This window comes from Telopea speciosissima, chromosome 5 (assembly GCF_018873765.1).
Source record: "Telopea speciosissima isolate NSW1024214 ecotype Mountain lineage chromosome 5, Tspe_v1, whole genome shotgun sequence".
NCBI classification, from domain to species: Eukaryota; Viridiplantae; Streptophyta; class Magnoliopsida; order Proteales; family Proteaceae; genus Telopea; species Telopea speciosissima.
In genome coordinates, this window is record NC_057920.1 from 48459923 (window position 1) to 48475076 (window position 15154).

At 39.6% G+C, this 15154-nt stretch overlaps 1 protein-coding gene across 1 annotated transcript in view; it reads right to left on the reverse strand.

The window, feature by feature from the left end:
* Positions 1-597: 597 nt before the first annotated feature.
* LOC122661994 (WD repeat-containing protein 74) overlaps positions 598-15154 on the reverse strand; it is a 38502-nt gene continuing 23945 nt past the window's right edge. Inside the window, exons 9-12 of the mRNA XM_043857528.1 lie at positions 6125-6214; positions 3860-3915; positions 2701-2758; positions 598-1143 (exon numbers count right to left, since the gene is read on the reverse strand). Coding sequence (XP_043713463.1) covers positions 959-1143; positions 2701-2758; positions 3860-3915; positions 6125-6214 — 389 coding nt within the window. The 3' untranslated portion in view covers positions 598-958. The remainder of the gene's footprint in view (positions 1144-2700; positions 2759-3859; positions 3916-6124; positions 6215-15154) is intronic.

Sequence of the window (15154 nt, forward strand, 5' to 3'; positions counted from 1 at the left end):
AAAGAACGGTCTCCCAACACAAATACCTTCAACTTTTCAAAAAAAAAAAAAAAACCAAAAGGGCGTGGGGGCCCGAAACCCCAACAAGGGGAAACAACGGTACAACACCAATGGCTTTTGTTTCAAGAGAAGAGACTGAACAGCGCACATCCCGCTTTGCAAATAGGAGCAGGGAGGTAAAGATTCACCGGCGGGGATTTCCAGATATATTACTCAAACGAATCGACAAAATACACCTAGTCGATTGGAATTGAGAAAATTGTCCCTATTGTCTCAAACATACGATTCATAGCGAGATAAAGAAACAGATCGAACGGAACAAGGTGTGTGCCGCCCTTTCAAGGGAAGAAGAAAAAAATGTGCTGGACTTACCTCCACTGGTTCAAAGAAAGTTTTTTTGGGGCTCTTTAAAGGACTGAGGCTTTCCCGTTTTCTCACTGATGACCTTCGTTATTGGGCAAATCGATTTCCAACGTGGAGAGCATTTTTCCCTTTGTTTTATCCCTCTTTAGTGTACATTTTCATCACTGTTACTACTGGCAACAAATCTCACTACCATATACCAAACTGGTTCCCTTATTCCTGGGTAAGGTATTATTTCACAGACCCCCCTGATCATGTTGGCCATTTCAGTCATGCACCAAGAACCTGATTCACCACTTTGGGCTTTAGACTTGAAAATGTATAAGCTTCACTAATTCTGTTAATGGAAATGCTCCCACTAATAAACAAAATCCCTGATAAATCAACTGCTTAACTAATCACAAAACTTTCTCGTCGGAGCATGATCCAGTGTTTCCAGGGGAAATCTTCTCAATACTGACAACAACCATGAGAAAATTATTTAAACCAACAATATATGCTCAAATTGTCAGCTCTTCTCGTCCAGCATATATGGAAAATGGATCATGATGTGGCATCTGCAGTCATAAGGAGTAAAGGAAAGATGCCAATTGGATCATGATGTGTCATCATCCTCATCTTTGACCCTCTTGCTCTTCTTCTTGGGCTTCTTTTTTCTCTGCTGGCTTTCCTCAGATGTCTTTCTTCTTTTCATAGGCAACGGTTCATTCTCCATTACTGGGGTTTGAATTGCCTCCTCTGCCTCATTTTGTGGCGGATCCACAGCAGTTCCAGCCACTTCTTTTTAAGAAAAAAAGGAAAATTAAAAAACACAGCTTGAATTAGGTGAAGAACTAGTAGAGGACACGTAACTCACTCGTCACAAAGGAAATGGACCAGAAATAATTTAAGAGGGTGGCTTTACTGAAGCTTCAAATATGTAAACCATCTAAAAGTGGTCTCTGCATCCGGGCTTGAGACTAAACCCTCCACCATAGTTGTCATGGTGGCAAAGCGACCCAAGGCATTGCAGGGGTGTCTAAGCTCTTAGGCGACAAGACGCCCGCCTAGGCAACCAAGGCGCCCCCAAGTGCTATTTTTTATTTCCCCTTTTTCTAACATTATTTAGTATACTACAATATATACCTTATATCATCACAAATCAACATTAAGCCTTCTCAAGTTATCAAAAATCAACATTAAGCCACATTAAGTCACATCAAGTCATCAAAAATCAACATAGAACTGAAGAAGCAACCTATTGGAAGTTTGAAACAATCAAACATACATCTGGTTTATACTAGTCTCACATTTGGTTTATACTATTCTTAGAAAATATGATATTATCAATAAGTTGTTAAATTGTTCTCGATTTAGGAAAATGTTTTTGTTCTCTAAGAAGTTTGACTAGTCAGATGATTTTACTTTTACATGAGACTTTTAATATTAGTAGAGCACAAAACCAGCTTTCCAACAAATCCAAAATTGTTTAAATCTGATTTATATTGAAGAAGTTATGTTCCGATCAAACCTTATTTGGTATGCGCGAATGCTGTCAAAATCGCTCTGGATGAAAATATTTTTTTAGATATCAAAACAAATGAATATTTTACCACACTTTTAGTTTTTAACAATGTTTTACACTTTTACCACATTAAGATTTATAGAATTTTAGATTTGAGTAAAACCCCAGCATTAGAAAGTAGAAAATTTTACCTACCGTTGAAAATCTAATTTTTGTTCTTGAACTGGGGGGATTGACTTTTTATCCTTTTGGAATTTGATTTTTTAACTATTTTTATTGGATTCAAATAGGGGGTATTTGCTTATTTATGAATAATATCTTAAGTAATACTTAAATGATATTTGACATAAATAAGGGCCAATACCGGGTTCAGTACAATAAAAACCAGTGCAAGGCGCCTAGCAATAAGGCGGAGGTCACCTAGGCCCCAACAAAACCGCCTGGACGCCTAGGCGGCGCCTTGGTGACGCCTTGACAACTATGCCCTCCACCCCCCCCCCCCCCCCCCCCAAAAAAAAAAAAAACGATTCAAAGGGTATAACCTGATCAGGGTCTAACCAATACATGATACCTAAACTAAAAGCACTATGGTTCTCAGCTCTGTCCATCTATAAAGCCAAATGGCATATATTGGAAGTCCAAATCTATGTTATTCATGGAATTTGTCCCAAGGGAGAACCCCTGGTCAGAGTCTAACCAATACACCTAAACTAAAAGCACTCTGGCTCCCAGCAATACAGATTTTGCTGATTTCAAGACAGTTGCCCTCAATTGCAGGTGGGTGTATTTTAAATCCAAAAACATTATATATAAGGAATGAGAAGAAACCTAACCTTGATAGACAAAATTTGAATCAATAACAACATTTGTGAGATGCTGCTTCAGGAAAACCTGCATCCAACAGCATAAACTTTTAACAGCAATAAGCTTTCAGAAAAAAACAAAGCCACTTCAACAGAAAAAATTGAACTTGCAGACCACACCATCAAAAACCATGTAACCACTATGAATGAAATGCTAGGCTAGCATTGAGTTGAAGCTATAAATTGTGCTCTAAATCCTATCCAAAACCCCATTAGCAGCTTTCACCACTCCACACTCCTAAGCACATAGGACAGATCAATGGACTGGCACATGCTGAAGTGGGCTTGGGCTTCATTTTGCAACCCTGAACGACAGTTGAGTGAGGGCATTACATGGTAGTCCCTATGGAACATTACTGCTTCTGATAAACACAATATGTTCACACTTTGAATGTTGTACACAAGGCAAAATCTCAGGTCCAGGTACCTGAAACATTCTAAGAGTATGGGGCCCAAAATCATTAGATCAAAATGAATTTTTGTGTACAATCCTTAAGGTAGAACCACTTCAACTATAGGTCCTGATCCTTTGTACATCACGCATCACTAGTTATTAGGGACCTAGACCTGAGACATTCCCTTCACATAATAATATCTTTGAAAATAAGGCATTAGCATAAACAATTATTTGTCCAAAAAAAAACAATTCCCAAGATAAGCCTCACAGGAATTGTAGAATATGATATAAAAAATCTATAATTGGTCTAAAATAATCTAAAGAATCTTTTTAAGTTGCGTAAGGTTATGGAACTTCTCAAAGGAAGTAGAAGATTCAAGGATTCTCTTCAAGTATCATTACCAACACACTTTGCTCAGAAATGATGCATCTCAACTTTTCTTCCTTTTAAATTACAACCCCCCCCCCCCCAACGAAAAAAAAATTAAATGAAGAGTTTCTCCATCATAATAACTTCCTATTTCAAGCTTTACCAATGGAAAGAGACTTTGCAGTTGATATAAAGTAAAGCACCAAGCAGTCAGGGAGCAGATGGGTGGGTGAAGTGTCTGGTGGAGCAAAACCGTGGAAATTGAAGTAACAAAGTAGACAAATTTTGAAACCAATATCAGGCAAAAAATTTCTATTTGAGGGAAAAATCATATTTTGCGCTGAGAAGTTCAAAAAGCATACTGCAGAAAGAGATTGCCGTGTTTTTGAGTCCCAGAAACGCAAGTAGCCATCAAGACCTGGAAAATTTGTCAAAGCACTTCAGTTCAACTGGATCATTTAAGAAACTTAACCCTAAAAGAATGTACATAAGCTTCCATAGAAAGAACAAATATTAACACGTGCATTTGCTCAAACAACGAATAGTGAACAGAATATTCCCATAAAGTTTAGAATGGCAGAAACTAGAAATTGATCTGTGAAACCAGTTATGCTTCCAGATATGCTAGGCACAAATAAATCGTGTTGTCATTGACACAAAAGGCACACGCCTAATGAATAGTGAACAGAATATTCCCATAAAAGAATGTAAATAAGCTTCCATAGAAACAGAAAATATTAACAGGTGCATTTGCTCAAACAACGAATAGTGAAACAGAATATTCCCATAAAGTTTCTAATGGCAGAAACTAGAAATTGATCTGTGAAACCAGTTATGCTTCCAGAAATGCTAGACACAAATAAAACGTGCTGTCATTGACGCAAAAATCACATGCCTAATGCATGAGGTGGATTCCATGTGCCTCGCCTGCTGTCAGGCCTGCACTACAATCAGGCAATGGTGTGACAACCTATGCATGCACACAGTCCCAGCAAGAGCTGTAGCAGGTCCACACCTGAATGAATCTTATATATTGTCTACTTTGTGTTATTCACCAAGTGTTTTATGTTATGGATTTGACTATGCAACACTCTGTAAGAGATGATTTTTATCCATCAGAACTTGCCACATTGCAGACATGGGGTTGGTCCAGGTGATACACCTGATGCCATCTCACTGGCCGAATTTCAAACACATTTCAAACACAAATAAGTAGAAGAAATGCATAAAAAAGTGAGTCCCCTGTACTAAACTTACAAAAATGGCACTAGATTCCATTATTATGAAATTGTTTTCTTGAAATTTGTACAAAACATTAAACTCAATTTTCAACTAAAGTTTCTCAATATTTCCGCAGAATTTCATTGAACCCCAAAGGGGACTATATAACGTACAGGCTGAGAAACCTAAGAGATCTATACAAAAGGAAAGATAATATTACATATCACATAAAATATGAATTCTAAAAGGAGAAGAAATCCAATATTGAGTTTCCTATAACGAGGCAAACTCAATATTGTTGGGCGGTGGTGTGGGGAGAAGTGGTGAGTTATAAGATGAATAAGAGGGGAAGGCATTGGAATATGTGTGATAGGATGGATACATAGGGGTGGAAGGGTTAGGGTAAGGTCCATAAGAGGTAGGACCAGGCTGGCGGTAATAGCAGTGGCTGGTGGAAGAGAAAGAGTAGTACTGGTGTTAATATCAGAGGAAGCAGTAAGTGGGGAGCTGGTTGTCATGGTGAGAAGAACCGAAGAAAAAAAAAAAAGAAGAGAAGATAGAGGACGGTGGTCCTTAGGGCTCTATTACCATAAAGTTTCTCAATATTTCCACAGAATTTCATTGAACCACAAAGGGGAATATAACGTACAAGCTGAGAATCCTAAGAGATCTATACAAAAGGAAAGAAAATATTACATATGACATAAAATATGAATTCTAAAAGAAGAAGAAATCCAATATTGAGTTTCCTATAACGAGGCAAACTCAATATTGTTAACATCAACCAATTCCCATGTTTGTTTCAAGCTGAAATTTGACCACTTAGATGGGTTTGTGGTCCTAATCCATCTGTTTCCAAATCTGCCATGCATCCAAGTAGTATAATTTTTGAGACAGACTAAATGTCACTAGAACTTAATGAAAATTTGATCTTCCCTCGTGTCACATGTTCCATAGAAGTTTTCATAAACAAACCACACTTTAAAGCTCTGGGCAAGAACGAATGAACAAATTAAGAAGCAAAAACAGAAAATATAGAAAACAATTAAATTTATGGTGGCAAGATTGATTACTTAAGATACTTGGTCCATTAGTGGAAAAAACATAGGTAAGAAATGAAGGGGTGCATATAAGCTTTTCTATGACAAAGTTGTACTCAAATGATTCAGAAATCAAACATCATTTGAATTTTTTTTCCCATTTTTTGAGAGTGTTTTGGGTGGGGGTTGGGGGGATGAGGATCCAGACACTATGCCACAAAACATCTATATGTTCCATAAGTCAGTTCTAATAAATTTTGAAAGCTAGTGTATTAATCATGGTAGCATACGAGTGTGCCACAAATAAGTTACAAAAGCCTGATGTATTTGCTGTAATCTTTATACAAACCCATTCTTCTGACTCACCACATGAGGCGATCACAGGGAGTTCTGGATGCCTGGCTATGGATCTAATGCTCCCACAACACTTTCCAACAAAACACCCCAACAATTTACCTGTAGTAGGAAAGGAATGCTTAGACAAATTACTTTTCAAAATCAACAACTTACCACAAATATAAGTAGTACAAGAAATCCAGAAGTATTTGCACAAATTTTTATTTGTAATTGAAGTCTCAAAACAAAACATATAATCTCAGCAGATTATTTGGCAAAAGGGCCTAATAACACAAAAACAAGCAAGAAACTCTGTGAATGTTCACCGCCAATGATCGATTCTGATGAGGACATCAGCCCACTGAGCCGACAGTTCAGAGTGTACCAGAGACAACGACGTAGAGATCAGCCCACTACAACATATATGGATGGATGATGATTTTAAAGGCTACCGTATTGTCCATATTGCTAGGAGGCTGGACGATGATTTCAGTCCACAACTCTTGGATCGATGGAGTTCTTGTTTGGGTCGACGGAGTGCAGCCAAGTTAGTTTAGTTAGTTTATTTGGGTTTATTTGGGTTTATTTGGTTTATTTGAGTTTATTTGGTCTATTTGGTTCAATGGGTCGACCCATGGATCAATCCATGGGTATTTTCACTTAAGTGATATTTTTTTACTTTGTACTTGGCATTTATTCCAGTTAGAATAGAATATTCTGTTTTAGGGTGAAGTGGCTTATAAAGCATTGTAAAACCCCATGATGGATTTATTATTAACTGAATGAGAATCAAAAACAAAGAAGTCCAGCTGCTCCCTTTCCCTCTCCCTCCCCCTCCCCCTCCCCCTCCCCCCTCTCTCTCCGCCAGGTAAGTTAAGGCTGCTTCTCTCTTCTTCTCTCTTCTTCTTCTCTTCTCTTCTCTGCACTTATTTTCTTCTCCTACCCTTATCTATTGCTGCTACTGTGGACACCAACCCCCCCCCCCCCAAATTTTAATTCTACCCCTTTCCCCTGCTTACATTAATCTCTTACAGCCCATTACCTTGGGGCATTGAATGCACCTCAAATTTTTTTTTTATTATTGTATGAATCATGGTATAAAATCTCGCGAAATATCGGCGATATATCGCCATATTTCGTGAATCTCGATATGTCCGAGATACGAAACACTTCCGAAACATAAAAATACAATATCTCGCGATATATCGTGATATATCGACAATATATCGTGGATCTCACGATATATCGCGAGATCTCACGATATATCGTGAGATATTGTAAAAGTGACAAATAGTGTCACATTAAGAGCCTTATAATTCCATATTTCGCAGCTCTTGGTCGATATTTCGACCGAGAGCTGCTGAAATTCAAATTTTCTCTCTTCTTCCTCCCTTCCAAGCCTCATCCAAGCATTGTTGAAGCTCCTTGTCGCAGAAGACGTCGGAAGGTCATCTAAGCTCATCATCCAAGCCTATTTTCATTATTTAAGGTAAATTCTATTTCTCTAAAACTATTTTTTTAAAAAAATTTTGTACAAATGTTGTTGGATGTTGATGATATTAATATATGTTAGACACCGGAGGCCGATCTGACCTCACGGTGTCGAAAAATTTTTCCCATATGTATTTTTTTATTTTTTTCTGGTTTTAAAAATTCATTTTCCTACAACTAAAATAGAAAATAATTAGGGTAATATGACTTAGATGGTAATGAATTAAATATATGTTAGACACCAATGGCCGATCTACGGCTTCCAATGTCGGATTTATTTTTCTGCTCTTAAATAATTCTCTTAATTTTCGAAAATTAAGAAAAATATATAAAAAATTAAAAAACAGAAATAAATAAGGAAAAATATGAGTTTTAAGTTTAAAAATAATGAAAAATATGAAAGTTATTTCTATATGTTTTGAGATGCATTACATGTATATTATGTTTACTAATTTTTGGTTTTGTTGTGTTAGGTCAATACTTATATTAACATTATATATAAAAATTGGTTTTAATTATGTGAAAAATATAAGGGTTAGGGGAAAAATATTAAATAACTATACAAGTGTATTAGTAATCTAAAAGTGTCAATTGAAGTGCATCTACATTAAGTTTTTTAATTATTTGTGTTACTTACATTGCAGAAACAAGTATCATTATGGCGGATCGTGATAGACAACGTGCGAAGGGCAAGCAAAAGGTGGGGAAAGTAGTCAACAGAGGGGGCGGAGGGAACAAAGAGAACAGAGGGAACAAGAGAGACCACCAGCCAAGATAGGGGTGACATTGCATGGTTACATGGTACTCCCATTGATGGGGATAAGAGAAAATCTATATGTAACTATTGTCGCATGCAATTTATGGGAGGTGGGTCCAGTGAGACTTAAAAACAACATCATTGGAGGATCTAACGATGTTGTAGGTTGTCATATGGTCCCTTCAAGTAGCCAGGAGATTGGTGATAGTTTGAGGGGAAGAAAGAAGAGAAAGGCGACAAGCAAAGGATAAGAGAACAACTTGAGGATACAGTGAGGAGTTCGATGGGAGGAGGAAGACGATACAATGATGATGATGATGATGATGATGATGATGACATTCATAGCACTGATGACATACAAACAAAGAGAGAGGCTAGGGATTTTAGGCAAACTGTTTCAAGGAGCGAGTAAGTTTTCAAGATGATCAAGAGACAAAGAGTAGGGGGTAGTGAGGAGCGGGCTCTAGAGGTCCTAGAACTTTGAATCCTTTTAAAAGATCACAAAGTGTGAGGGCAACCCCAACACTCTACCAAGCACTGCCACCATCAACATCCGATCCTAAATTGCATAAGAAGAAAGGAAGCATCAACCCAGTCAAAGGAGCATGGAAAGGGATGAAGGGATTGGTTAAAGAATCAATAGCTAAGTGGATGCTATACCATACCATCCCAAGAAACCCGCACAAGGCCCCCATTATGATACCATGATAGATACCATTGAGAGGCGGCCCAGATTCAAGGGCCCCACCCCATATGAGGTAATGAATGTTTATCTACCTCAACAAAAGAGTGAGATTGATGAGTACATTAATGAGATGAGGAATATGTGGGAGACATATGGGGTGACTATAATGGTAGATGGATGGACTGGGCCTACAAGAAAGTCCATCATCAATTTCATTGTTTATGTGATGGGAGGACTGTGTTCCTCAAATCGTGGATCCATCCAAAGAGATAAATGATGCAAAATATATTTACTGATTGTTAAAGGAAGTAGTGGAAAAAGATGTGGGTATTGAGAATGTTGTCCAGTATTGCAGAACTGAAATGGAAGAAACTTCTGCGGCTGAGAAGATGATGAACAATAGTAAGTACCGGCTCTTTCCGGACTCTGTGCAATCCATTGCATTGACTTAATGCTAAAAGATATGGGAAAGTTAAAGTTGGTGAAGATGTGGTTGAAAGTGCAAGACAAGTCACCAACTTTGTATACAACCACTCCTATGCACTCAATCTATGAGGGAAAAATGTGGGGGTGACTTGGTTAGAAGCCTGGCATCACAAGATTTGCCACCAACTACATTGCTTCTTTGAGACAAAAGAAGGCCGGGTGAGAAGCATGTTTGCTTCGAGGAATGGTTTGAATGGAAGGGTTCCAAGATCGCAAATGGGAGGGAAGCACAAACAACAATGTCATCTCGAGGACTTCCTGGACCAAACTAAGCAAAGTGGTGAAAGTTTTAGAGCCGTAGTTAAAGTTCTACACGTTGTCGACTCCGCTCGAAGGGCCCAACCATGCCAGTCCTATATCTTCGCAATAGACTTGATGAAAGATAGTGTCTATAGTGTGGCTCCTCGCAGAGCAAACACTTCTTAGATATCATAAATGCTCATTGGGAGAATCAACTTATGCATCCACCGCATAAATTTGGTGAGTAAATTTGTTTTATGTTTACTAATTCATAGTATTATTATTTACTAATTACCTATGCATTCGACAATACCTCTATTCTATATGTCATATTTCAAAGATACTACTGAACCCTAAGTATCAATATAACAATAGGCTTGGGTTGGAAACTCAACTTATGATCTTCATGAAACAAGTAGTGAAGAAGTTGGAGCCAGGATGGTGTACTACAAGCAATTTGCAACAATGAAGTGAGTTCATTTGGAAACTCAACTTATTCATGCTTTCAAATAAGTAGTGAAGAAATACTTACTAATTTTCCACATGGGTGTAGATCAAGGTATTTAGGGATGCATTAGGAAGTTTTGGAACCGAGGTCGCGATACAAGGCAGAGCACGTGGTGATGCTGGTAATTCTTTTAAGTTTTAAATTACATATGTATTGAAATTTGAAAGTTGAAAGTGAAACATCATTTGACACATGTCTTTTTGTTGTAAACTTGTAATGCGGTGAATGGTGGGTGTTGTATGGGAATCGGCTGAAAACTTAAGAAGAATAGCAATTAAAGTCCTTGCCCAAATATGTTTTCGATCCTCGGTTGTGAGAGAGGAACGGAGTACCTTCTGCACTCATCCACCCAAGAGGCGGCAGTTGGGGTCTCAACGCTTATCCCGACATGCAATGTATGTGCGCTACAACTTGAGGTTGAAAGCGCAACACATACGCACGGGACATGTGGGACAGAGGGCACCATTGATCTAGCCGACATCTTTCAAGTTATCGCACGATGAGGACCCTATTGTGGATTGGGTGAGGGATAGAGGTGAGCCCATGTTGGATAAGGAGGGAGGTAGGCCCGACCCCATGATAGCTTCCGAGATTGGTGCTTGATGTGGTGCGAGTATAGGCCGACGAGGGTCGATACATGCGAGGGAAGCCTCATCCATACCATTCGACCTTCACGGTGGCAATGTTGTTGATGATGAAGGTGGTGCAAGTCCTCGAATGATGATGATGATGATGATGGTGATGATGGTGATCTTTGGTGGTGGTGATGGTGATCTTTGGTGGTGGTGATGTTGGTGGTGGTGATCTTTGGTGAAGAATTTGACAGCTGCAAAGCGTTATGTGGTAGGCCAGGAGGCCCGGGATCTGGCACTGTAGAGCAGCTCCGATTCCCTGGAGAGCAGGTTTGATTATGCCACACAAGATACGGACCACGGAGCACGTGCCCCGCCCCCCCCTCGAGAGGCCCCTACGTACATACGCGGAAGAGCGTAGGGTCGAATTCGAGCAAACACGATTACTGCAACGATTACATGGACATTGATAACCTATCTAGCTCTGTTGGTGGTTTGAGTATGGGTGATAGGAGGGAGGACCCATTTGGACATTGGCGTGCCCCATCTGTTGGCGCACATGCCGCTCCATTGGCATTTGATTATGGTGCATCACAACCTTACGGTGGATATGGATATGGATCATCATCATATGGGCGGTTTAGTGGGGTAGGGGACTATGACTACGAGTCCAGATCCCAAGTCCGGGGACATACTAGATCATCTTTTGTAGATAACATCTTTGCAGATACCCTAGCGGACCTAGCTACCAACCTCACCACCATACATGCAGCCAATGCCATCGCCTCTTACGCGGCACCAACATCATATCATAGTGGATCATCTTCTTCACGGATTTGGATCGATTGGTAACCCTAGTTTATATCCTAGGATAGGTTACCTACGGATGTTGATGATTCCATTTACGTGGCACTTGTGGATGACTACACTCGTTTCTTCTCCGATTCTATACCGTGGTCCCATATGTCCTTCAAAGAGAGCAATGGACGCTCGACTCGGCGAGGCATGAATGGGATTGATCCAGGAGGCACAAAGAACTACTATTAGCGAGTTTAGCACTTGTAATTTGTAACTTAAGTTGTGATTTCATTAATCCATGTGTATTTAACTATTTATACATTAGGGTCGGCGACGTATGTCAATCAAGGGTGCAAGCCCAAAACACCAATTTGAATTCACATTTTTACCATTTTATGGTTTAAATGTGTTTATTAAGCTTAAATAAGGCTGTCCATGAAGTTTCGAGGCCTAGATATGGCCAAATACCCCGAGATGGACCCGAAATATTGCAGAAAAATGCAATATCTCGGGCATATTCGCGATATCTCGGATATTTCGGATATCTCGGTAGGCCCGAGATACCGATATATCACGAGATATAGTACTATGGTATGAATGCTATCCCCTATCCCTACAGTTTCTGTTGTGCCCATTATTCCCTGTTAATGACCATATTAATTAACCCACTGGTTAGGGATTGCTTCAATTGATTAGCTTGCTGTCTTATCATTTAGTGGCTGCATGTTAGGGTTTTAATCATAGCACTAATTAATATTCAGAACCTTGAACGTAATTCAACTCAATTAAGTGTTTGCTGCCATGTCCCTATCCCCATGTTTCCTCCTTGGTTTTTCTTGTTATTGCTGCCTCTAATTAGGATCTCGATTGTTTATTACTCTTTTATAGCCTGTTTTAACTTCATGTTAATCATTTTTACATGCTGCAGCCAGTCCATCTTCATAACTTTGCCCTAGGATATTACCTTTAGTCCAACCTACCTAACCAGACCTTGTAGGACCCCCTAGTCCCTAGGGTTTCCCCTACATCAATCTTGGTACCAGAGCCTAGGTTTAGGTGTATAGTTGCTGCTGCTTGTGAGTCTATGTGTCTTTAGGTTACCCCTTTGCATGTCCACTCATAGTGGTAGTATCAAAACATGACGTACTCTCCTACCACCCTAATTTCACATGAACAGTGGGCTCAATTACTCCAACAAAGAGAGGAGACCAAGAAGGCTCTCCAAGCTCAACCAAGAGCTGCTAAAAGCTACCAATGCAGAGTTAGTTGTCAATACGACAGAACGGGCAGCACAAGCTGCTAACATCCAAACCATTGAACGGAATATCCAAACCATCACAACAAGGATTGCAGCTGTGGATGGGCAGCAAGGCCGTAATGTCTAAGGCAATGGACCTAGGAATGAAATTCCCCAACCTAATTTGGAAGATTATGACAACCACTTTGATGGCCATGATAGAATAGGGGACAACTTCCAATGGACGTAATCAGGGTAGAGGTAGAGGTAGAGGTCATGGACCACGTGGACATCATGGCTCGAGGTATCCAACACCTTATGGGGATGATGATGATTTTGACCATTATAATAGGGGTTTCGATGTTAGGAGAATGGTCAAGGTAGAGGCACCTTCCTATGACGGTCAGATTGATGCTAAAGTCCTATTAGATTGGATTAAGCAAATGGACCAGTACTTCGATTTCTATGAGATGTCCGATGAAGTTCGCTTCAGGTTCGCTAAAATCAAACTTACCGGAGCTGCCCAAGACTTCTGGACAGAATTAGAGTACCAAGAGAACAGTCTAGGAGTTGAGCCAATGACCACTTGGGTCGAGATGCAAGAGAAGTTCAAAAGGGTGTTCTTGTCTATCACCTATAGGCTCCAACTGTTAAATGATATGAACACCCTGAAACAAGGGAAGTTGTCTGTCACTCAGTACATGGGCAAGTTCAATAAATTGAAAATTAGGAGCCGTACTCATAAGGATGTTGAGCAAACACTCTCCAAATTCCTTACTGGACTTAATTCCGACATCCGGTCACAGATGGCACCTCACTTGGTACGGGATGTCCCTGATGCAGCTCTAAGTAGGAAGAAGAAGAAGAAGAAGCCTTGAACTTAGGGCTTGATTAGGGAGCCATAGATTAGGATTATTATTTTCCATACTTAGTTTATTTTCCTGTTTTTAGATTGAACCGGTTTAGAATTGGTTGCACCCAATTGGTTCAATTGGTCTAATTTAAGTGAAGTGTTCATATTGGTTAATAGGTCCTTATATCCTATTGGCTAGTATGGAATCTTACTTTAAATTAATTGTTTTAAGTTTGATGTCTTTTAACTTAAGTTAGTAGGGTTAAATAGGTCTTTTACTATTTTAAGTTATTATTTTAGTTTTAATTTCCTTCCCTTCCACGATTTTTTAAGGAGAAGACTTTAATTTGTATTAGGACTTGGCATAAAGCCATATTATAAATAAACAAATTGTGGGAGGCTCCACCACACTGAATTTTGAATTAAAAAGTCTGTTTTGCTGCCTGTTGTCGGCTGTTGCTGCTGTTGTTCCTGCTCTTAGTGAGTGATATCCTTGTGGATTTCAAGGTGGATAGGGTGGGTGGATTCCTACGACTCCTTGCATTGAGAAGATCGGGAGGTTCCTTCAATTATCAAGCTGCTGCCGGTGGATTCCTGTGGTGAGTTTGAAGTTTAATTTTCTGTTCCCTCCATTCTTCTTCCCTCCCAATCGATTCCCCCTTTATTTTGCTTGAATCCCATAAACCCTAATTCATCTAGGACCTGTCCAGCCTTCATCCTTCATCTGCTTTTCATAAAATCCTGATCACAGCTTCCCCTCCATCAGCCCAACATTCAATCCTGACTGCTGCCCCCATCCTTAGTTCAATACCCTAAAATCCCCACACCCTAAATTCTGTAAAACCCTATTCGGCCATCAGAAAACCTTCATATTACAGTCGAACATCCCCCTCCCTGTTTAGAAAACTCGACCTCAAGCCCAGCCCTCACAGCCCACTTGAAACCCTAGTTTTAGTAGTTTTCCTAATTTCTAAAACCCAAAACCCTAACCCTAAATCTGCAGAATTATAAAACCTAACCAATCCTATTTTTTTTATATCAAAATAATCCCCTAGACCTGCTGATCATTACCATGTATCACATTCATCCCTAACCCTAGCCTAAACCCTAAATTTGCCCTAAACAGCCCCAAACTGCCTAGCCAAACCAGCAGCCTTATTTAGATCCTGTTGCTTGGCCTCTAATAGGATCCATCTCCTATTTAGAGCTACATTAGTCCCTCAAGCCTTTCGGATAGCTCATGAAATTGATTCATCAAGGAGGACTTTTCCTCAAAAGAAGAGCTCCCAGGCTGGGGAACCCAGCTTCCGAAGGCCCCTCCCAAATGCACCCAATTTTAAAAGACCCTTGTTAACCCACAGTGTCAAGTTGACAACCATAACAAGGGTAAAGGCATCTTGGAAGCAGCTCCCATTAAAAGCGGTAAGCTCCAA